Consider the following 25336-nt stretch of genomic DNA (forward strand, 5'->3'; position numbering starts at 1 on the left):
ATAGTAGCAGAGCAAAAATTATAATTTCAAAATCATGAAAAGAATCTCTCTCAATTTGTTTTATGAAGTTAGAATAAACTTGATTATCAATCTTTCTGTAGAGTCAAAAGCAATAGTCCACTTTCATTTATAATATAGACTCAGGAATTGTGACTAAAATTTCACTAAATAGAATTCAATAGTATCTCAAAAGAATAATACAGTCTTTTCTAATAAAATAATGCTAACATGGGAATAGAAAGATAGTCCCTAAATTTAATAAATACTCTTTACCTAAAGCTTTAAGGAAAAATAATAATTCTGAATAATGAGAAACTAAAGCCATTTCCATTAAAATCAGAATAAGTCAGAGAAACCTCATATCAACATTATTATCCAGCATTACTATTTCTAGAAAATGCAGTAAGGCAAACAACAAAAAATGGAATTCATAGTATAAATTAAAGAAAATAAGAAAAATACTTATTTTTCTGATTATTATTTTTCTGATTATACAATCTTATTCCTAGAAAACTCAAGAGACATTGAAAAATACTAAAATTACATAATGGAATATTACTCAGCAATCAAAAAAGATAAGCTCATGCAATTTGCAGCAACATGGATGGAGCTGGAAGGGATCATGCTCATCAAAATAAGCCAGAAAGAAAAAGCAAAATACCAGATGGTCTCACTCATAGCAGGAATTTAGAAAACCTAAATAAGGGACCAGGAAAAAGACTAATTCTAATAAAGTAAAAATCAAAATCAACAAGCAACTATAAACCAGAGACACACTACAGGGCGGGGCGGGGGGGAGGTTTGGGGGGAAGGGAATAGGATCAAAACAAGGGGGGTAGGAATTGTGTAGGGATTATAACCAAGATGAAAATGCATCAATATTGTGCAAAAATGAAAAATGATATAAAAATATACAAAATAAAATTTTTAAAAAAGTTTTTTAAAAAAATACTAAAATTGGGCCTCCCCTGGTGGTGCAGACTGTTGAGCACAGCACTGTGAAGCTGTCTGCAGCCTCTGCAGCATTGGTTCAATCCCAGCCAGCTGGTGAGAATCCCACATGGCACAGCAGACCTCTCCTGTCTCACCTGCTGCTCACCTCAGCATTGTTTTTTGTCAGTCTTCCTATTCTGTTCCCCTCTCTGTCTCTGGCGAATCCTCTCACCCTCCTGCGCATCTGGCCTGTACCCCAGTTCTTGTATGCGTGAATAAATAAATCTTTAAAAAAAATACTAAAATTAATAAGAAAATTTATTAAAGGTAACTAAATATAAAATAAATGTACAAAACTTGGTATCTATTCTATATATAAGCAGTAACCAGCTAAAAATGGAAATACAGGAAGAAAATTCCATGTACAATAATAATAAAACTATGAAATGTTTAGGAATATATTTCACCAAACATATATTACAAATGCTATAAAAAATCTATTAAGGAATATAAAATAATATTTGAATAAATGAAAGACATACCTTACTGATTGGAAAGTTTAGGGTAAAAAAATCAGTTTTGTCCAGATTAAGATACAAATTTCAGGGCCTCCCCTGGTGGCACAGGCGGTTCAGGGCAGCACTGCGAAGCTGTCCGCAGCCTCTTCAGCACTGGTTCGATCCCGGCCGGCCAGCGAGGGTCCCACATGGCGCGGCAGACCTCTCCTGTAGCGCCCACTCCTCCTCTCAGCAGTGTATTTCATCTGTCTGCCTGTTCTGTTCCCCATTCTGTCTCTGGTGAAGCCTCTCACCCTCCTGCACATCTGGCCTGTACCCCGGTTCTTGTATAAATAAATAAATCTTTGAAAAAAAAAAAAGATACAAATTTCATGTAATGCCAAATAGAATCACTCTGGACCGCCTCCAAAGAGCCCTCATTTGAAATTCACAGGGCTGCAATTACAATGAATGAAAACCTTATCTGAAAAGGCTTCAGGTAATTCCATTATGTCAGTTGCCTGTTGAAATGATTCGCTGCATCCCTTATCACTTAATAAGCTAGTACAATTAGATTTTGTTGTTGTTTTGCTATTGTCATTGTTATTAAAAATAAGCTAGACTGGAGACAAGGAGTAACACTGTCCATCTTTGGCACAGTCACAGTTTTGGTAAGACACAAAGCCATATCTTGCCTTCCTTTTCTGTTTACACTGTCTTCTGGGTATTGTAGCTAATAGGGAAAGGCTGTGTTAAATGAAAGGTAAAATGGAAAATAAGATATCTGTGATTCCTTTCAGGATTGTTCTCTTCCATCATGCGGGAACTTGCCAACATCACTCATGATGGGCCCAAGTGGATTTTACTGGATGGTGACATAGACCCTATGTGGATTGAATCATTGAACACAGTCATGGATGACAACAAGGTATCCAAGTAAGCTGGTGGGGAGAGAGGGAAATACTCAGGTCATCTCTGATCATCAATGAAACTACCCCCCCCCTTCCCCAGGTTGGCAGGCATATTTGGAAATCAACATTCCACATGAAGGCTTCTCTGATTAAGAACCTATTATTAGTGTCTTTCTTTTTTTAACCTTGCTCCAGTTCTATTTACATATAATATTGTATAAGTTTAAGGTACAGAACATGAGAATATGAAATATGTATATATTGCAAAATGAGTACCACGGTAAGGTGTGTTAACATCTCAGAGCTGGAAGGGATTATGCTAAGTGAAATATATGTCAGAAGGAAAAAGAAAAATATCAAATGGTTTCACTTATAGGTCAAATATAGGGAAACCAAAAGAAGGTCAGGAAAAAGACAAAATTTGCTGGCAAACTATAGATTTAAGGCATACAGCAGGGGCAGAACGAGAGGGGTCCAAGCAGGGGAGGGAAGAGCACAAGGGACTGTGGTGATGGTTCACGGGTGATATGGTCGTGGGAGAATTACGGGGACTATACCTGAGGGGAGAAATCAAATATTGTACAACAATGAACAAGGGGAAAAAAATTTCTGTCTCCTCACATAATTACCTTCTATTGGATGTGGTGGTGAATTTTAATATGTAGTCTCTCAGCAACTTTCATGTATTTAAGATGGCATTACTAACTATAGTCACCATATTGTACATTAAGTCTCCAGAAGTTTTTCATTTTATAACCACAAGTTTGTACCCTTGGCCCACCTTCACACATTTCTTCTTCCTTGCCCCATCTCTCCCTGGCAAACATCAATCTACTCTGTTTCTATGAGTTCAGTTTTCTTTAGATTCCACATATAAGTAAGGTCAGATAATATTATTCTTTTTCTGTCTGCTTCTTTCACTTAGCCCTCCGGGTCATTTCATGTTGTCATATATCATAAGATTTCCTTCTTATTTGGCTGAGTAATATTCTATTATATATCTATACAGTCATGCATTGCTTAATGATAAGGATACTTTCTGATAATGCATTGCTGGGTAATTTCATCATTGTGCAAATGCCATAGAGTGTAATTACACAAACATAGATGGTGTAGCCTACTATACACCTAAGCCTATTGGGACCACCATCATATATGAAGTCCATCATTAATGGAAACCTTCTTTAGAGATTTATGACTGTATATACAACAGCCAATGGGCAATTAAGTTCCTTTTCTGTCTTGACTATTATAAACAATGCTGAACATGAGGATACAGGTGTCACTTCAAGAGCCTGGCTTTATTATTTGGTGTCTTTAACAGACATCTCAGAATTGATACATCAGAATTAACAATTTTCACTTATTTCAACGTACTTCCATTGCCTACACCATTTTTAGCATTGTAATTTCCTTCAAAAAAAACTTCACATAGGATCTCCCTGGTGGTGTGGGGTTAAGTCCCAGCACTATCATGCTATCACTGCTACTGCAGCCTGAGTTCAATCCCCAGCCAGGGAGCTAACCCACATGGCACAACAGACCGTTCTTGTCTTGCCCCCTGCTTCCCTCAGCAGTGTTTCAGTAAATCTGTCTATTCTGCTCTCCACTCTGTCTTTGGTGAATCCTCTCAACCCCTGCATCTCTGGCCTACACCCCAGTTCTCCTATACATAAATAAATAAATCTTTTTTTAAAATCCACATAGATTAATTTGATATTTAAACATGAGACAATTCTTCAATCATCTATTCAAATATTTTTATTTCTTTCCTTTTTTCATGAATAAGGAAAAAAGATCAGAATCTTCTGAGACTGTCAGACACCCTCAAGGTGGCAAATCTTTCACCATGGAGAGAATATTTAATTTTTTATAAACAATGAAAACTAACTGGCAATAAATTGACTGTTAAGCAAGTAGCTGCTGCTAACCAGAGTAGAAATTTTATGATGCTTTCAACATTTACAAAATCATTAGAATAAATGTATGTTCTCCCAGAGGGACTACTTTAAAAGAAATAGTAGTAATATGAAACCTAAACTCATTTCATTTAATAATCTTATTATTCCAATATGGTCTAGTTCATTCAAATCATTGACATCAACTTAAACTTTTTAGATAACTTTTTCCTGATTCAGTACACACACACACACACATGCACACACACAAACACAAACACAGAGACAGATAGAGAGGTATATCAGAGTGCAAAGAGGAGACAAAAGATTATGCAGAAAATTTAGAAAATATGTATAATTGCAAAGAAGAGAATAATCATCCATCATTCCAACCAGGAGCAATCAGTCAAATTCTACCAGTTGGCCGTGCACCCTAACTCCTTCCTACCTGTCATGTCCCTCCATTGTTTCCAGGTGTTGACCTTAGCGAGCAACGAGAGGATCCCTCTGAATCCCACAATGAGGCTCCTCTTTGAGATCAGCCACTTGCACACAGCCACACCAGCAACTGTCTCCAGAGCAGGTATGACTCAAGAAAAGAAATTAAAAAAAAGAAGTTCTGCTGAGAACAGGTGCCTCTACCTTTACATATGGTGTTGCTGGCTCCTAAGAAAGCTCTGACAGGAGCCAGACATCCAAAACTCTGGCCTACTCTCAGCTCTAATACATATCCATGAGGTTGAGCAAGTACTCTAAGGTCAGGATCATTGTGAATTTTCTTAATTCAGAAATGCTACAATAATAGAAAGAAACATGGTCCCTGAGCTAGAAATATTCCCTGAGGATGCTGCTGTCTGCACACAAGTGCCTTGTATTAGGCTGCTTCTAGGCCCAAAACTTCCAGCCTATCAATGGCAATGACCAAACACTGAAATTTTCCACTACATCCTGGTGGAAAGTAACTTCTACCTTAACTTTCTGCTAATTCAACTGACTGAACTTATCAGCAGAGACAAGAGAATAAAGAAAACTCTTTGATCTCTACTATAATGTCTGATTTCCTGTTAAGGATCTGTATTTGGTTGGTGACATAGTCCAGTGAATTGTCTCTGTTATTCTGTTTATTTCCTGGGGCTGTTGTTACCAATTCTGACTAACTTTGTGGCTTTAAAACAACAAAAATGTTTTCTCTCAATGTTGTGGATGTCAGACATCTGAGATCAAGGTGTCAGCCCAGCTGCACTCCCTCTGAAGGTTCTAAGGGAAACCATTCCTTGCATTTTCCAGCTTATGTGTTCCTTGGTTTATGGTTCCATAACCTCAATTTCACCCTCATCATCACATGTCCTCCTCCTCTGTGTGTGTGTCTTTCCTGTATATTATAAGGATGCTTACATGTTGCATTCAGATAATCCAGCATGATCTGAAGTCCTTAATTGCAAAGACCCTTTTTCCAAATGAGGTCACATCATAGGTCAAGGGGTTAGGACATGGACATATCTTTTTAGGAGCCCTAATCTAACCAGCTACATACTTCTGCAACATGGCAAGTGTTGCTAAGAAATAATAGCTTTCTTTACTCTGGAGCCTAGATTGAGCTCAGCATCCTTCTCAACACTGCTTTCTATCAGCTATTAATCAGCCAATTGGAGTTGATTCTAATAGCAAACCATCATGGTATTGACCTCAGATCTCAGCCAGGCCTCTATTCTTTTTAAGTTCTGTCTACATTTTCTAAACATAGCATATAACTCTGGGAGAAGAATATACTGACATCTATGGAAAATTCACTGAACAATATTTCCTATGCTCCCAGGAATTCTGTACATCAACCCAGCAGACCTGGGATGGAACCCTCCAGTGAGCAGCTGGATTGACAAGAGGGAAATCCAGACAGAGAGAGCCAACCTAACCATTCTATTTGATAAGTATCTTCCAACCTGCTTAGACACACTCAGAACCAGGTAGGCCAAGAAATAAGGAAGGTAATAAGCTAAAGTAGCAATGAAGGACCTGGTGGTTCATACCTGATGTCCTGCTGATGTTCTGTCCTGTCCCCAAAGTCAGATGTCCCTAAAGCATTCCCTTCAGGGCAGAGCAGATGGTGGAGGGGGAATACACATTAGCAGGGCCATAGGATGCCTCATGTCAGTTTAGGCAAGAAGTGGGTGAGTGAGTGAGTGAGTGAGTGAGTGAGTGAGTGAGAGAGTAAAGAGGAAGATTTAAAATGCTTTTCATGTATGCCACATGGGCAGCTGTAGGTTATAATATCAGATAACAATCCTGAGATTCTTCAGTTTGTGAGACAAGCTGCTGGTCCTCTGATTAAAAAAAAAGAAGAAAAGAAATACAGGCCAGATAAGTATACCTAGAGGTGAAAATGACACCTGTAAGTGATATGGGGCCCACTTCCTATTCCTGGTTCAGTCAGTTCATTGCCCAGATAATTAGCAGGATTGGATGTAAGGTGTCATTTGACTAGTCCTGGCTACTTATCACATAAGCCCTGGCCACTTATCACATAAGAGGTTAATTACTCTTAACCAAACAAATACTTTTTATAGCAAGAATATTATATGTGTCTGTGGAGAGAGGGTCTAAATTTTAAATCAGGCTTTTGTTTTGTACTCTCTTTTTATTTTGCTTTCTGAGGCATCATTCTAGGAATTGGGCATCCAACCCTATAGTTCAGCCAAATTCAACCATCAGATTCTGGTGCTGTGAAAGCAGCATGACTCGGAGATCTATAGATTCTAAAGATTCACAAGTTAGGGTCAGGATTGCATTTCCCAAAAAGTAAAGTCTCACTCAAATGACCCCAGGCTCCTTATGGATTGGTCAAGCATAAGATGGAGAATTGCTCACACTACGGAGGCAGATAAGGGAAACCATCTGTTGAGAGAGCCCAGTCACAATCATTTCACATGCCCCACCCTACACCCTAACAAACCTACCATTGTTATGAATTCTATGTAACTGAAAATTGAGTTGCAGTTCAATAGTTGACATAATGGTATCTTTTTAGATATTTAATTAATCATCTATTCATTTTGATTTTGTAAGTTTTATAATAATTATTTTTTCCAAATGTCAGCATTTGCACAAACCTTTGAGAAACCTCTGGAAGTTTGAGGTCTCTGTGGCTTTGATATCTAATGAAGCAATCCAGGGCTGGCACCAGGCAGAGTTGGAAAATATGCAGTAGTGCTTAGTGTCACAAGTGGTCAATAGCAACAAAGAGCTAAAAAAATCACTGTCCTTTATCTTTAGCTGAGACACTCGTTCAATATACCCTTTGATCAGAAGTTAGGTCGTTTTCTACCCTGGCATTTAGAACAAGAGATACTAAACTGATTATTTGTGTGAGTGTGAGTGTGAATGTTTGTGTGTGTGTGTGTGTGTATGCACGCACATGTGTTCATGTGCATATACAAGCCATGGAAACAAGTTTTGAAGATGCTGACTATATTAAGTCTAAACAGCAAAACCCCTACCCCTCCCAGTCTCTGACCCAATGGTTATCAAGGAAAAACTATACCTGTCATTTATGGTGTCTTCTGTACATGATATTTCGTTTTATTCTCACAACATTCCACCCTCCTGTAGATAAGGGAGCTGCATTTCCATGATGCTCTCTCAGCATCACAGCTGGTTAGTAACAGGACACTTACTTCAAAGTCTTACTCCCATGTTATTCATAACAGTATTGTTATCCCAGCTTTATGCGATCCAGCTGATTCATATCAACACAGTAATTTTTATATTGAATAAGGAGGCCTCATAAGGGATTATTATAAAGCAACTTTATTTTATTTCCCACTGGTTCTTCAAAACCAGTTTATTTTGTTGATTCTCCTCCCACCTTCAGATAAAATCTAGGTCAAACATCCTTGACTTTTCCAGTCATTTTTTCAGTAATGAGAAAATGTTTGATAACTTCTAGTCACACAATCAGACCACACACACACACACACACACACACACACAATAAAATTTAAAAACACACAGTGAAAAATATAAAAATGAATTCCATTTACAATTAAAGTTTCTCCCCCTCCCCCACCACTCAGGTTTGTTTCCAGTTTTCTTCTTATAGTGAAAAGTGAATATCCTGGATTTTTTCTCTCCTTATGCTATCAGGCAGCCCCTTATCAGCTGTAGTTTCTAAACACCAGGGTTGAAGGAGAACAGAAAGAAGAGAGTCACAGGCAGAAGATGTCTTAGTGACTGAAACAAGCATGCCCATAGTTATACTAACTGTGGTACTTTGGAATGGAAATCTGACTTTCTCTCTCTCTCTCTCTCTCTCTCTCTCTCTCTCTCTCTCTCTCTCGCAAAGCTTTTGTGAATTTATTGAACCTCTCCCATCACTGGACATTTCCCATATGTTTTTTCTTTGGAGTGAGTAAATGCCTCTCCATCAGCCAGTCCTGGACAACTCCTCATGCAAATGCCTCCAGGTAGCCCCCTTACTGGCATCTCATATAATCCACATGGTCATAACTCACACCTATATTCCAGGACATGCTCAGTCCTCTTTTGCTTTGATAAGCTGGAGCACAGAAAGCCACCAGCAAGCAACCTCCCAACACTCTGCTGTGAAATTGGCAAGTCTTGTCAGGGTTTTCCAGGCACAGTTCCTTTGCTAGCACAGAGCAGTCCTGTTGAAGCTCTTTCCTCTGGTTCTCAATTCAGGGAAAGCCCCTGCCCTATGGGAAAGGAAGCACTCACTGCACACCAAAAGCTCTTCTTCAAATCCTATGTTAAGGTCTAATCCACCCAGCATTTTGCACTTTGAGTATCCATACCCTTGAGAAGATAATATGCCTGCAAACCCTTTAGTAAGTAATCTCAGTTCAGAATTGCAAGAATAAGCAGTTCTGATTATCTTGGTGCCTCATGCAAAACTGAACCTGAGGTAGCTCCATTCTAACACTCTTCTACAAATATGTGTCAAAGAAATGAAGGAAAGCCTATCAAATATTCAGTTTTCTTACCACTCATGGAAGCAATGCCTAGACTATTAGACCTCATGATAGCATTGTTGTAAGGATTGCAGATAGATTAAAAACAAGCACAAACACAAAACACTGAGGAGAATGGAATGCTATGAAACTCAGAAGTCCAATACTGGTAAATGACTTAAGGTGTCTCTTGCCCATCTTATAATAGTGAACCTGCCTCTGTGCAGCCTGTGATACTCATCTCCCCACTGGGGGTAGCCAAGAGGCCAGGCATGCAGGAGGGCTTGAGTGTGGGGTATGTGGTATGCTTTGTGTGTACATGTGGTGGGATGACAGTGCTCATGTGTGCATGCACAAAGGCAGGATGTTCCTTTATGTATCGCTCTGTCTTTGAGTCCTCCAAAGCCAAGATTAAAAGTACAAAACCAGGCCAGGACAAGTCACAGGGGTATATTTTTTGAAAGAGAAAATCCATCAAGTAAATCATCATTATGTAAATAACCATCTGTCCCAGCTCACTCTGCCCCTAAGAAAAGTCTCAGGCCCCAGAGAAAGCATCTTCAGTGTGTTTTAACTGAGGAAATACCTCTGAGAGAGGGATTTGAGCTGAGAGAGTGGAAGGACTAACGTGAGAAGAGCACCCAGTTCTTTAGTGTTTTTTGAGTATAAAAAACTGTGAAAAGGAGTGAAACTACAAGATATTTACTGGTTTTGTCGCAGCTGTCTACATGTCCCAGGGACTTGAAAGGGACCATTATTGTTCAAAGAAAGCAAGAGGAGCGGGGGGAAGAATATCAGGAAAGGAAGATTAGAAAAGAAACCTTCTCAGGAGAGCTCTGGACCCATACTTCTTTACAAAGGGTGCTGGTCCCAAAACACCAATGAAAATTAAGGTGAAGTAGCACCATGAACACAACAAATCAGGAGTCCATTGAAACCAAATGGGATCCACAGTTGTCTAACAAGAATACCTCTAGGATGGAAAAATCCTGTAACTTAGACTAGCATATCTGGGTCTCTCTTCAGATTTAAGAAGATAATTCCAATCCCAGAGCAGAGTATGGTTCAGATGCTGTGCCACCTTCTTGAATGTCTGCTGACCAAAGAGGATATCCCCCCAGACTGCCCCAAGGAAACCTATGAGCTTTATTTTGTGTTTGCTGCCATCTGGGCTTTTGGTGGAGCAATGGTCCAAGATCAGGTAAGAGGCTGTGCTGACATTAACACCCATGTACGCATCTACAGTAATGAAAACTGAGCCTTGAGCAAAGACTTAGAAGCTAGGACAGCTACATGTCACCATTCACATGTAAGTATCAAATGAAATAATATCATTATCTACCATTATTCTGCTACAGACATCAGTCCCCATAGAAGGGTCTTGTGGCATACACAGATGAGATTGGACTCTTTGGAGTTGTTACTTTTTGAGTTAGTGAATGTAAACCTGATTTCCTCAAGAGTTGTATGTAGTGTTTGATTTTGAGCAACTGGAGGTGTAAGTACAGTACTTTGGAAGATGATGAGTTTTTTATAGGTAGAATGATGCTGTGTTGTAGATACTTGAATGGCTGAAATTCCTTTAGCTTTCTAAAAAGCTTCCAAAACAAATACCACTCTGCACCAGTCCAGCATTAACCCTCATGTCTCCATACACCTGAATCACTGAGCTCTCTATAGAAGTGGGACCAAAGGTTAATTCACATCTAGGAGTAGGAAACCAAAGGTGGTGGCATCTCCTGATGCTGGCTGCTGGAGTAACATGCTGTTTGTGGGCAGGGTTGTTGGCTAGAAGTATCTTGATATCCTATTCCCTAACCCTTCCTGTATTCCTAGCCTTTTTCTTTGCTTATTTTCTTCCAAATAAGGTATATTTGACCCAGAAACAACATGTTCAAGCTTATTCAGACCAGCCTTTTACACTGACTATCAAGCAATATCTTATAGAGGTTAAGGACTTTGACTCTGGATTTTAATTGTAACTCTGCTACTTACTATCGTGGAGACCCTCAACAAGTCACTTAACCTGTCTCTATCTACCCTACTACCCCCATGTGTACAAAGAAAATGAGGACAATGATAGCGGTACCCAGTTCCTAGCATAGTTTTAAGGGTTAAATGAATGGGTACCATTCTACTTGCCCAACATAAATATATGCAAAGTACTTACAATAGTGCTGGTGCACATATGTGCTTATTTTTGATATTCTCATACCATAAATATTCAGTTTCATAGCAAGCATCTGGTGCCTCTCTACTACATGGCATCAAACCAAGCTGCAGTTGCTGGAGAGCTATAATTTACTCTTTCTGGTCTGGGTTGATTGTGGGCTCTTTTGGGGAGAGAAGTAAAACATTTTGACCTCCTAGGGCAAAACCATATGGGCATCCTCTTAGGGCAAATCCAAAATGGAGGTAATCTGGGAGAATTATCAATTAATTTAGAAGTAATAATTTATTCCTCCATATTCAAAGGCTCTGGTTAAAACATCCATTCCACTTCCTGTCTCCTTTTAGCATATTATTTGCTGCTAAAAGTTCATAAAGCAGTTCTCTGAAGCTCTTAGAACAGGTGTCGTTCTCAGTCTCCTTCTCCAGAGCTAGTTACTGGTGGGAAAGGGGGATGTCTCCAGAAGCAGGAGGATGCCGGGACTGGGAGTTTGACAATTGGAGATCTCATGCATTCTGCCCCACAGTCCTTAGAGTTTCTCTGAGGACTGCCTCTTTGTCAGCTTTACATTTCCCCTTCCAGACAAAGAGGCAATGAGTCCAGCAGGAGGGATGAGACCTTGCTGAAATACACAAAGCTCCAGAAAACAGTGGTTATTGCTTTCCATCAATTGCAGTCTTCCCTCTTTCAGCTGCTGAAATGCCAGGCAACGGCCACTACTGGCTTCTCGTGCTGGTGGGGAATCAGAGTGAAGATACTTGATCAATTTTTCTGTCTGTGTACAGGAATTTTTAAATCTACTCAACTCTCCTTAAAAGTCCAGGAGAAAGCATTCCTCCCATGTGTCCTGGGCTCTGTAGCATTTGAAGCTGTAGGCAGTCATGTTGGTGAATGGGAAGAAGACAAGGGAGAAAGCTTTTAGCAGCAGGGAATGTCTGAGACGACACACACACACACACACACACACACACACACACACAACCTGCATTAAAGTCAAACACCAAAAATAGTCCTGTAAATTGAAAAGCAGGAAGTGGCCATAATATTCACATCAGGAACACCAATGGTGCTTACACTTTAAAAGTTGTCATTAGAGCAAAGCAAAAGAAAGCATTTTGTCATTAAAGAAATGCAAAATGGAGCTTATACCTAAGTAAAGGTGTAATAAAGAAAAATACAGAAAGAAAAAGAAAGATGGGGGATCCTGGCTAAATACTTTGCAGTGATCTCAGAAAATGATTCCTCAGGAGCAAATGATTTGTCAGACAGCACTGGATTGGGAGACCGAAAGCCATGGTTCAACTTCCAAGTCTGCCATATGCTTCTAGAGGGGTAAACTTTTGTCTTTCCATATATAAATTAAGAACAACTTTCACTAGCTGAGGTGACCTTGTGTTCCAGTCTCTTCTGTGGTGTGGCACTACAGCCTTCCTCTCATCAAGTTCAAAGGGCAGGAAGAGACAGAACTGTCAGAATCTAAAAGAGATGGGGATTTCAGAATGGGTCTCTTCAGGAAGGTCATTACTGCAGTGACACACAGAAAGCCAAACAGAGAAGGGGATACTGGATGACTCACCAGAGATGACCTTGTCTTTAACTTGCCGAATTATAGTAGAAGGTGAGGTCGAGCTTCAGATTACACAGGGACAAGACTATATTGGGGCAGTCTGGTTAATGGCTTGGCTCAGGAAATCACCAAGTAGCTCAAGGGGGAATTGGAGGTAAGCAAAGAAGATCCCCCCTATTCTCTTTTCTCAAGGTGATCCTCATGTTGGATTTTCTATATCAACTTAAAATCTAGCTTTCATTGGAAATCAAAGGACTTCAAGAATTTTATCCATGGGTTAAAATGGAGAGTGGGGAGTCTTTCCTGTGGCTTCTGATTGTAGAGAACAATACTGAGAAGATACAGCATCCCTTTAATCTTAATTCAAGCAGAATAAGAAAGGAAACATCTGTCCTTACCTGAAAGCCTACTTCCAGTCTCATTTTAAGGCAAAGAACTGAATCCTACATACCTGACAGACAGCAAAATAAGGTGTGACCAAAATAAGGTGTGCCCTTCCTTCCAAGTCCAGATTCATTGCCATGTACCCAGATCCCTGATGAAGATGGGCTGCATCTTCATCCTGCCTTCCAGAAATATTTCCTAAAATGCCCAGTTGGGGTCTCTTTCTTTTTAAAGATTTTTTTTCTAGGTCTGTGTGTTCAAAGAGAGGTTGTATTCTCCAGAGGGTCACTAATATTAGCCACATGTTTTGGAGTGTATGTGTTTACACATGTGCATGTTTACATTTGCATTTGTGTAAACATTTTTTTAAAGATTTATTTCTTTATAAATAAATAAATCTTTCTTTATAAATAAATAAATCAGAGGTGCAGGTTTTGATAGGATTCACCAGAGAGAGTGGGGAGCAGAAAAGGCAGATCTACTGAAATACACTGCTGAGAGGAGCAGCAGGTGAGGCAGGAGAGGTCTGCTGTGCCATGTGGGTTGCTCCCTGGCCAGCGGGGATTGAACTCAGGGATCAAAGTCAGAGATCAAACCCATGCTGCTGTGGCTGGCGATATCTTGATAGCACTGTCTTCAACCCCTGCACCACCAGAGAGGCCCTGTGTAGACATTTCAACCATGGACACAATAAGATAATTTGAGTTCAGTGGGTGCACAGCCTATTCTTATGGCTCATGGTCAAATATGTATGCATATAAATTAAATGTCTCTATATACTCTGTCAGAAAGAACAGTATAACTTTGTTTCTGTTGCTCTTAGACTTCAGAGTTTTTGCTCTCAAAGGAATATCAGAAATCTTCTTTTCTAGGCACTTCAATTTACAGATGAGGAACTGGGGCAAAAAAAAGAAGTGAGGTTCTTCTCACATAATACATTGTGCCCACAGATGTCAAAAACCCCCATCTTAGTCATCGCATCTCTGCCTGCCATCTTGGAAGTTACTCAGTATCCCAGGAGTCTTGGGGCTTAGGGACTGATATCTATCTCTTCAGGAGTTCCTGACCATGCTTGCCTAGCTTGTGGTGGTGTACTCCCACTCCATTTAATGTTCTTTCACCTCCCCTCCACCTCTCCATCCCTTCAGCCCATGATGGTTCAGATGCACCAATACGAGGGAGGTTCAGCCACATGGTCAATCCAGGGTTCTCCCTGAGCATTTGAGCCTTGTTGAGCCTGATCCTAGGGGAGCAGGATTCTTCCTGGAGGCCCTGGTCTATCAGACAGGCCAGCACAAGCAGGACCACCCCAAGAGTCTGTGTGATACAAATGCATCCTGTTCAGATTTCAAGAACTCTGGAAAGACTTGACCTGCTTTGTTTTGGCAGCTTGTGGACTACCGGGCAGAGTTCAGTAAATGGTGGCTGACAGAGTTCAAGACAGTCAAGTTTCCTTCCCAGGGAACCATCTTTGACTACTACATAGATCCAGAAACCAAGAAATTCGAGCCTTGGTCCAAGCTCATCCCCCAGTTTGAATTTGACCCTGAGATGCCTTTGCAGGTGAGTGTGACTGAATAACCATGGAAATACAGAGTACCCAGGAAGCCACAGCTTCTCTAGTGGCAGCCCTTTGTCAGTCTCCAAGAGTTTTGGTCTTGCTAGGAACATATCATCCCCAGTTGCATAACTTTTCAGGGGAAATCGTAGATGTGATTAAGTCATAAGATTCCCCAAAGCCTAGGTAACCTGATTATCAGACCCCATCAGCATCTGCAGGAAGAGAGGTGAAATGGCAGGGCAGAACTTTCTAAATTACATCAGAGAGACTCCAGGGAAGCAGACAGAGCTAGTAGAGAAAGGAGGGGATGTTCTTTGCCCAGACAATCAATTTAAAGAATGGTCTTACTATGGATATCAGGGAAGACACTCCAGACTGAGCTCCACTTTACCAGCAGAGTTCCCTCTCTGAAATGCTCCCAAACATTTTCTGTGCATCTGTTTCTCCCATAAGCCCTGGCAATCTCATCGTGTTCCCATTCCAGGCTTGTTTGGTACACACCAGTGAGACTATCCGAGTGTGCTATTTCATGGAGAGGCTTATGGAGCAGCGGCAGCCCATCATGCTGGTGGGGACTGCGGGCACAGGCAAATCAGTGCTGGTGGGAGCTAAGCTGGCCAGCCTGGATGCTGAGGAATATGTGGTGAAGAATGTGCCATTCAACTACTACACAACATCAGCAATGCTACAGGGTAAGGGGCACAGAGGGAATGGGGAAGGGTGCAAGGAGGGTCTGAGTGGTAGAGTTGGGGCAGAATGCCATGTACCTGCTTGACTTGATGTCCCCATGGAGCAGGCACTGTGCATTTCCTCTCACACTCCCCTTCTCAAATCTCCCATCTTTCTCTTCCACCTCTGTCCCGCTTCCCAGCACCCCTTAGCACTGCTTCTTTTCCCCTGCTCCCTCCCTATATTCCCCCCAGACCTGTTAAATTCCTCCAGGGCAGTTTAGCATAGCACAGTTCAGCAACCTAATGACAAAGAAGCTGAAAACCTAAGAGACTTGCACTGGGCCTGTAGACTTCTAATACCAGACGTGTCTCCAGAGAGCATTTTCTTTACCCTTCAGGTGCTAGTGATGGGGACACCAATTGCCCGAGTCCCCTCCAGTCTTCTGACCACCTCCTGACTGAAGCTGGGCACTCTAGGGTCTGGCTTTAGGGGTAGGGCCTCACCACAGGTGATGTTTGTCCCTCCCCAAATCACTTCCTCCTGGACCCTCACAGTAGAGTCTCCTTTCATATAGAAACATTCAACACATTGATCCTAGAAATGGCTTCCTTTAGAAGTACCCAAGTCAACTCTCCCAACAAGAGGAGAGGAGTGCTGGCGCAGAAAGAAACCCTGGTCCTATTCCAGACACAGTGACAGCCTGTCCCACTCTCTGTAATGTGGTCTGGGCTTCCCCCCGTGAGACTCCAATGCATCTCCACCCCTAGAATGCAATATCCACTGAGCATGAGGAATTTAGCCTATCAGCTGTTGGCAGGTTAGTTAAGTCACAAGCCAGCTATAACTTGACATGTGGACTTGGTACCTTAGGCCTTAGGCCAGGGGATTTGGAAATCAGACTTCCTTTTGATCTCCACTTGCTCAACCCAGACTGGTTTTGCTTACCTGGTCCTTCTGTAGTCCTTGCCTAGTGTGCACTCTGGTGTCAAGCCCATGGTGTTGCCAGCACGACACATTCCCATATCAGACCAGCTCATTTCCCACCTCTTTGCACCATCTTCTCAGCTCTCCCAGGCTTAGGATCTAGCCAGCTCCCACTTGCTAGTAAGGAGTAGCCTTGCCTGCTCTCTGCCTCTTCTAACAGTAAAGCACCTGAAGCTTGTCTCATCTCCCTACCCAGTAAAAGAGAGACTTCACTATTTCCCACCCACCTCTGTGCTTCCTCCACTGCTGAACTGGTAAATATGTCACACCTCCTTTCCAATCCAGGACTGTAGTTCCCACATGAATGTCAACAAGTAAGACAAAGTGAAAATACGAATACTGGTGTCAGAACATAGCTAGTTTGTCAATGATGTGAGTGTCTTTTATTTGCATACTCAAAGGTGCTTCATTTTTTTTTTTTTGTGCTCTTCAATGTCAACAGCTACAGGCATGATGCACTTGTAAGCTTAATCTGAGTTATTAACATTTTTCTCCAGCATTTTTTTAAATCTACACAGTCAACAAACCAAATCAAACCCTTGTCATACATTTGCCAGTTTCTCTAGCTTAAAAAAAGACTCTCATCATGACCAATCACAGGCTTCCAATACAGTGTCAGTGAACATGGAGTTGGGAGGCACACACGGTAACACATCATTCTAAAGTACTTCCACCTCACCAAGACAATACACATAAATAATTCAAGAGCATGGATAATGGTAAAATGAAATTAATGTGATAAGGTTCGAATATTTATTACCTTCATTTTAATATAATTTACTTAAAGTTGATCTCATTTATTTTTAAATAATGGCTGTGTAACAACCAACTAGCAAAATACCCTCATTTTTAACAATCAACTCTCAAGACACAGTTCCAGTAACTACTAGATTCCTCTTTACTCCATGCATCCTCAGCCACCACCCTGCCATTCAAGTCATAACCTTCCTTCATGACCAGGAACTAGCACATTAGCACCCAGCAGTGGTCTAAGCAGACCTCACATGCCTCACATCTTAACACTGTTTGTTCTACATAACATAATTTCTCTCTCTTGTTCATGAAAAGATAGCTCTACACTACTTGAAAGCCTATGTCCAATGACTGATCAGATTACCAACTCTGATTTGGTAATTTATTTATTTCAATTCTTGCTAGTACAACTACGATAATATTAGTAATGATAATAAATTATAGCTATCAAACACTCAGCCAGTACGTGTCAAGCACTAACATGTGATTAGACTTTCATACATTTTTTAAATTATCTCATTTTGTAAGCTCTGTGAAGTAAGTAGTTATTTTATACCCATGTTATACGTGCAAAATCCAAGACACCAAGAATTTAGATAATCTACCCTAGGCCACACAGTAAGTGGCCACCACACTTATGCCAGGCAATGTGACTTCAGATGCTAAGCTTCTCACCATTAGGGTACACTGACTCCCTAGTAAGAAGATACTTTAGAAACTGTAATAAATATTTGAAATTACTACTATTGTCATTAGTAATACTAATGACAATAAACAACTAAGAGTTGTTTTCTAGACTCTTATTTTAATAACTTTGTAATGTAAAAGTCCCTTTAAATAAAGAGTATAGAGAGTAAAATTTTTAGTCAAGGAAGAAAAGTTGAGCTTCTTACACTGCCCAGATATCTGACTCTTACTGTGGTCCCCTCACCTGGAAGACTTCTTGCTCTCCTGTGAAACCACAAAATTACTTTTTTTAAGTGAGAGAATGTTGTGAAATAGAGCTAGGATGAAAAGAGTTTCCTCGCTGCAGTTGGACACATCAAGATGCAACATTTTGTTCTTGTTAATTCCTTGGTGGCCTCTCAGCCCCATCCCTGCGCTCATACCAGGTGATGATGGATCAGGCATCTGTCATGTATGTAACCTCGCCTGTTCAGACCAACTAGGATTTGGGAAATATCCAACATAGAGGTAACAAAAACCACACAGTCAAACCCATACTCTTTATCTGAAAAATGTCTTTTCTTAGAGGCTTCTGCCTTTTTTTTTTTTTAAGATTTATTTTTATTTATATATACACACAAGAACTGGGCTATAGACCACAAGTGCCAGCAGAGGGTGAAAGGATTTACCAGAAGTTGCCAGAAGAGGGGAAAGATAGATTAGGGATAGAACAGGCAGTTTTACTGAAATACACTGCTATGGGGAGCAGCAGGTGAGACAGGAGCAGTCTGCTGCTCTGTATGTGGGTTAACTCCCTGGCCGGGATGAAATTCAGGCCGTAGTGGTGATAGTGCTGAGACTTAATCCTTATGCCATCAGGGAGGCCCCTGCCTTTTATTTTAGTGACAGTCTAAACAATGTTGATTGTTTGCCTTTTTAATCCTATGGCATTTTAGAAGCAACAAAATGGTAGGGGGGGAGGTGCTACCAAATTTGAGAAAAGCAGGAGCCAGAAACAAGGCATCCAAGAGGAAACAGAAAACATAAAAAATACAAGCTCAAATGATAGCTTCTCTGGCATCATTTAGACAGACAAGAGGCAAACTATCCTATTCATATTATGAGTCTGCCACTCACTAGTTTTTTCATGCTGGTAGTACTTAAGATCTGGTACATACAATTAAGAAAAGGTTGAATGTGTTGTGGTATTGCCTATTTTAAAGCACAGGTAGTACACCCAGACAGATAAGCAAAGTATGTGTCTATAATGTGTCTGTTATGTCTAAAAATGGGAAATAGCTAATTATCCCCTTGACAGAATGGCAAGCAATATTACAAAGAATAAGAAAATTCTGTATACAAAGAATTAAAACTATATCCAAATCTTGGAGTGAGAAAAGTAATATACAGTACAGTGTATATATGCTCCAAATTGTATCCTGTTTTTAAAAAAATGTACTGTATAACAAAATTCCCTATGTGTACTCAAACACCTCTAGTTATATGTACTAGAATATCTTCAGAAGGACATGTAAGGGGAACCCTGGCAAGGGGAACTGGATGCTAAGAATGGGATAGAGAATTACTTAATTTTTTTAATTATGAAATATTTCAAGCAGACAAGTACAGAAAATAATATAACAGATGCCCATGTAATCATTACCCAGATTTCACAGATGTTAAAAATGTCGTCATTTTGCTATGGATCTAAGCATTATAAGTACAGCCAATACACCACCCCCACCCGTTCCTCCTTCCTGCCCTCCATGAACCACAGAACTAAAGTTAACATGTGTCACTCCAATTTTACATTTCTGACATACGCACACACCAACAAAATAACAATGTTGTTGTATATATTTAAAATTTTATTATAAATTTTTATTGAAGTAACTTGCAATACTGTATATGATTTAGAGATAAACATATATCTCTTTAGATATATGTTACCCCATGACACCCACCACCAAAGCACCCATAATCATCTACCACAACTTCTTTGGGAACTTTTTGTTTAATCATTGTGTATTTTGATATATGTACATCAATTTTATTGGTTTTCACTATGCATAAAAATCCATTGTGGGAATAAATCACTGTTTATTCATCTATTTTCCTACTAAAAGGAGGCTTAGATTTTTTTACATTTTCCCTTTAAAAAGCATTATTGAGTTATAGTTGACATATAATACACCACACATATTAAAGTATATGATTCGATAAGTTTTTAGATACCCATGAAACCATCATTACTATCGAAATAATGAACACATCCAACACTCCAAAGGTTTCTCATGTCCCCTGGTAGTCCTTCCCACCCTGTCCTGTGCCTAAGCAACCACTGATCTGTTTCTGTCACAGTAGGCTAGTTTGCATTTTCCTGATTTTACATAATGAAATCATACAGTATGCACTCTTTTTGTCTAACTTCTTTCACTCAGTGTGATTTTGAGATTTAACCATGTTGCTTGAGTGTATCAATGGTTCATTCTTCTCATTCCTGAATAGCAAGATAAAATATGTAAAACACTCAGAATGATTCCCAACATACAATAAGAGTAAATGAAAGCTGTTATTATAATAATATTAAAATCCTTCTCAAATTTAAGAATCTATAAATATTATATAATTTCTGACCCCCCACTGCCAAGATGAAAGGAACACAAGCAACCCCTTTTGCATGAAAAAAGAGTTAAACATACACCATTTTAAAACAAAAATAATGTTTTTGGAAGAAATGTTCCAGCTTTCAAATGGACAATAACTGCACCCAGCAGGTCAATTCATCAAGGTCTCTAGGGGAATATTTTGCAGCTCATTCATTCTGCCATTTTTCTCAAAATCAGATGTTCAGTTATAAAGGAGGCAGCTGCTTGATAATTCCTCTCCTCTCTTTCATTTTACCCAGTTCTGGGGTCTCCATTGAGTACATATCCTTTAAATACAAATGGCAGTTGTGTTTCAGCACATTCACATTACTCATCAGTGTGAATAACACGTCTTATTTAATGTTTATAATGTGTCAAACCTTATACTAAGATTTTTACCCCTTTTAGTTCAGTTAATCCTCCCCTCCCTATGAGACTCTGTCAGTAATTCTTTAGATTGAAAGCAGCAAAAATTCTGTTGACAGCGGCTGTACAGAGATTTTATTTTTTTCGCACAAGTCTGGAGGTAGGCAGTCACTATTGCTAAATCAAAGGCTCAGTGAGATCAGTGCTATAATACCTACAGCTCTCATAGTTGCTCTCTCAAGGTGACAGATGACTGCTTCTCTAGCCATCACATTTGCATTCCAAAAGAAGAAAAAATGAAGGGAGAGGGAAGCCCCATATTAGTAAAAGACAGCTCTGAGGAACCCCTAGACTTGTGTCTGTCTTACAGTTAGGAAATGTATCACACAGCCACCTCAGCTAGAAAGTGGCTACAGAGAAAGAAATTGGAAATGGTGTCCATCACAGATCTAATGATGGTCTATTTTTACAAGGTGAGTAAATGAGGCCTGGAGGTGTTAAGTGACTTCCTTCAAAGTCACACAACAAGTTAATAGCAAAGCTATCTTATTTTGTCAAGCTCTAGTAGCCTTCCACTTTGATAAGACTATAAGCCATGCATCTTAATTTCCATAATAGAATGTCAACTGTGCTTCTGTTCATCTGATAACTAAATTAAATAGATGTGTTTCCCACTGATAGTAAATAAAGCAGGTGCTTCAGTTGGTCATTGAAAGAGCCTTTAATTCACTACTCTCCAACAGATGACAAATCACAGATTAATAACTCTATATCTAAAGTGGAGAGAGGCAGAAACCTGTCCTCATTTTTCATTCCTCCAGCTTTTCCAAGCATTTCTCTCTTTCCCTTCACTAAGTTACAATTCAATGATCCATGCTTGGGTTTTGTTGAGGCTTGGGATAATAAAAGGTAATATGAAGTTATTTTTGTTTCTCCTGTAAAATCTCAGTTGAAGACCATTCTCATTTTATCATCTGATAACCCTTTGGTAAATGTCCATGATTATGCCTCTTAGGGTTAGTACCTGAAACATTTTTTCATACAAAAATAGAAGTGGATTTGTACCAGTAATCTGGGATGGCATGGTTACTGTAATTAAATACAAATTGACTTCTGAGCTTTTACATTAAGAGCCTATAAAGGGCAATGTCATTTTTATTTGGTTATAGTAATTATTTCACCCTAGATTACTGCTGAAAATAAGTTTTCTCCTATATTGTTTTGCAATCTTTTTAGTCTTTATTTTAAATGGTCTGCCTTATGTCTATTCAAATATTTTAAGCCTCTTCTCATTCTTTTTGAAAATATAATTAATCTTTTAAATAAAAGAATTTACAATGACCCATAGACAGGATAGTTTAGAAAGAGAAAAGGAGGTAGGATTTAGTTAAAGTATCAACAAACTCATATTTGCACTATAAGAGGTGTGGGCCTGTGATTATACTCTTTACAATCTTGTATTCTCTTACCATCCAACTGTGATTTGAGTTATTAGTTCAGCAAATATTTGAGTGCTTAATTACACTAATTAGATAAGAGCTCATGTGTCTGATTCTTTGCGTAAAACAAATCTCTCCAACCTGTTCAATAGAAGTTTAAAGTTGAACAGGACCTTAAGAAATCGAATCAAACTCTCAACCTCAAAGGAGTATCAAGCTTATGTTATTATGGATTGATAGCTCTCATTTGCTTGCTTTAATGTCTTCCAAAAAGATGACATAAAATTAAATCATCAAAGATTTATCATCTAGGGGGGTATGAAACTCTATTTAGATAAGAAAGGGAGTTCCAAAGTATAAGGAAATTGAAAAGAACTCATGTTTCAGACAATAAAGAAACTATTGCATAAATTTTGCTACCTCCAAAACATAATGCCGCAATTAAAATCACGTCTTAGAAGGATATATATTTTTATGTAGAGGTTTATGATATGTGAAATGAATGAAACATACACAAGCAGAATATGCAGCATAGTTCTGATTTTGTAAAGGAAAAATGTAACAGAGTACATAGACTAGAATGAAATACACCAACATATTAAAAGTAATGCTTACTGCTAGTAAATTATGAGCAATTTTCATTTTCATCATTATGATTTTCTATGCTGCTTAGTCTTTATATAATGAATATGTATTATTTTTTATAATCATGCAAACTATGTTAAATTTTGAAAGAATAAATGCAAGGCTCTTACAATATAACTGAAATGTCATAATAAGTGAAAAGTTTTAGATAATATGGAAGGAAAATAGTTCAAACACAGGTAAACAAATTATTTCAGTGACAGAAATGTGGAATCTATCCACATCCTGGATTCTATTTCCAGCAAGGCATTTAGTCTCTATTTCCTTATTCACTAAGTGGGATAATAAGCTTTCCTTTGCCTATTCTTGGGGGTTTATTCTAATAATAAAATCCATTCACTTCTTAATTTAATAAATGTTTCTTGAACATATACTTTATGCTATGCTTTAGTTGTTGGGGTTATGACAATGAGAAAAACAGAGAATGAATCTTAGCTTCATAAAATTTATAGTATGAAGGGGTTGAGATAATAAATAAGATAAATAAGTGAAATATAGAAGATACTAAGTGGTGATGGAGAAAAATGAAGCCATTTAATTTTAGATGGTGTTCCAGGGATGGGCTTCCTGAGACAGTGGCATTTGAGTAAATAAATGCATGATGGAAGTGAAGCAACAAAGTGTGCTGGCATTTGGGAGAATTTCAGGCAGAGGAAGCCGACAAAGAAAAGTTCCCAAGACAGCATCTAACTATGTATCAGAAACAGAATGTCTGGAGCAGAGGCAGTGAGGAGAGGAACAGTAGGAGAGAAAAATATACGTGACAGTTTTATGGAGGTTACTAGACTGGCTTTTGCTCCAAGGGAGATGTGGGACGCCACTGGGGGGTTTTAAGTGAGGCACTGGTGTAATCTGATTTACATCTTACAAAGATAACCCTCTCTGCTGGGAAACTCATATTAAAAATGAAATTGCTCTCCCGACATACTGTGATGGAGTGAATGAAAACATTGAGACTAGTTGGTGCTGCTTCACATGGTCACAAGCTGAACACCAAACTTAAGTGTAGCCTTGGTATGGCGTTCAGTGAGATGGTACAGATAGTACTGATGAACTCCAGGCCTGAACATGGACTGGACCTTCAGGACTTGTCACAAGGCAGAACCCAGAAATGCATAGTAAGGGTTGCATTTCATCATATGTCTCATTTCTTTAGACTTTCAATGTCAACATGCTTGCTGAAATTTAAACCCACTTCTGTTCCTGCAGTTCTACCAGGAAACAGAATAGCTTGCCATCATTCCATCCTGGGTGGAGCAGAGCTTGGCCAAAAAGGGACCAAAATGTATGTGCCCTTCCAGTGGAGTTTTCTTTTTCTGAAGAATTTAATATCATCCATTTGCAATAATCTGGTGCATTTTAAGGCCACTTCTTGCTAACTGACATGCTTTTCTCCTCAATAATCCCTTAGAAGTGTAAAGAGCTTAATCAACCCAAATTACAGGGTCTGCTTAATTCCAGGAGTTGATTTGAATATCACTGCTTTGGGAGGAGGAGAAACAAGTCTTCCTAAGGAGAGAATTTCCTAATAGAAGGACTGTTCTCAGAAGCATGTCCTTGGCAGCCCGTTAATTATATTTCATTTTGACAGATCTTGTATATAGTCGTTATATCTTCAGGGGAAAAGAAGGTGTTGGGTGATTAATTGGTTGATAGTGTATGTTAATTGGATGTTAATTAAATTAAAATTCCATTCATATTTGAAACACTTAATTTAACTCAGGACCAGAAAATTAGAATATTCAAGCTTCTTGAAGGAACTTGTCTTTCTGTCACCTTCGTATGTCTATTGACACTTTCTCCTTGTTTATAAACTTGTTTTTCAAGAGGAGGAATCAGATGGCTCTTAGAGCTTCCAGCTGTACTAGGAAATGTTGGTTCTTGCAATGCATAAATATTTAATTGCTTTATTGGAAAAAAATAACATATATCTCCACACTAATACTTAAGTTTGTTCTAAACAAGTCCTGTCAGGCTAGAAAATTGTTCTCTTTGATTCCTTCCCTCTGCCTGGATAATTGAAGAAACAGCTCCAGAAGACAGTCTGTGCTTAGTCTCCAGAAATGCACTGGGATGCCCTCATAGGGGGTCTGAAAACCCGAAGACAGAGGGAGAGCAGATCATGATACTGGAAGATTCTGGGAAATTCTCTGAGGCTGTTTTCCTCAAGGAAAACTCCAGGAGGCAAAGTCTCTGAAAATAATGTTGACAAGATACCCAGTGATTCCTTTCTGATAGCCTAGGGATAGAAGGGGCTCCTACCCAGCCCTGGATGAGA

At 39.3% G+C, this 25336-nt stretch overlaps 1 protein-coding gene across 1 annotated transcript in view; it reads left to right on the plus strand.

The window, feature by feature from the left end:
- Positions 1–25336, plus strand: part of DNAH9 (dynein axonemal heavy chain 9) — a 321611-nt gene that overhangs the window by 148831 nt on the left and 147444 nt on the right. Inside the window, exons 33-38 of the mRNA XM_037492667.2 lie at positions 2231–2358; positions 4714–4822; positions 6056–6203; positions 10230–10404; positions 14714–14887; positions 15370–15577. Of these exons, the coding sequence (XP_037348564.1) occupies positions 2231–2358; positions 4714–4822; positions 6056–6203; positions 10230–10404; positions 14714–14887; positions 15370–15577 (942 nt within the window). The remainder of the gene's footprint in view (positions 1–2230; positions 2359–4713; positions 4823–6055; positions 6204–10229; positions 10405–14713; positions 14888–15369; positions 15578–25336) is intronic.

The sequence above is a fragment of the Talpa occidentalis genome, unplaced genomic scaffold (assembly GCF_014898055.3).
Source record: "Talpa occidentalis isolate TD23 unplaced genomic scaffold, MPIMG_talOcc4v2.1 talOcc4.7, whole genome shotgun sequence".
NCBI classification, from domain to species: Eukaryota; Metazoa; Chordata; class Mammalia; order Eulipotyphla; family Talpidae; genus Talpa; species Talpa occidentalis.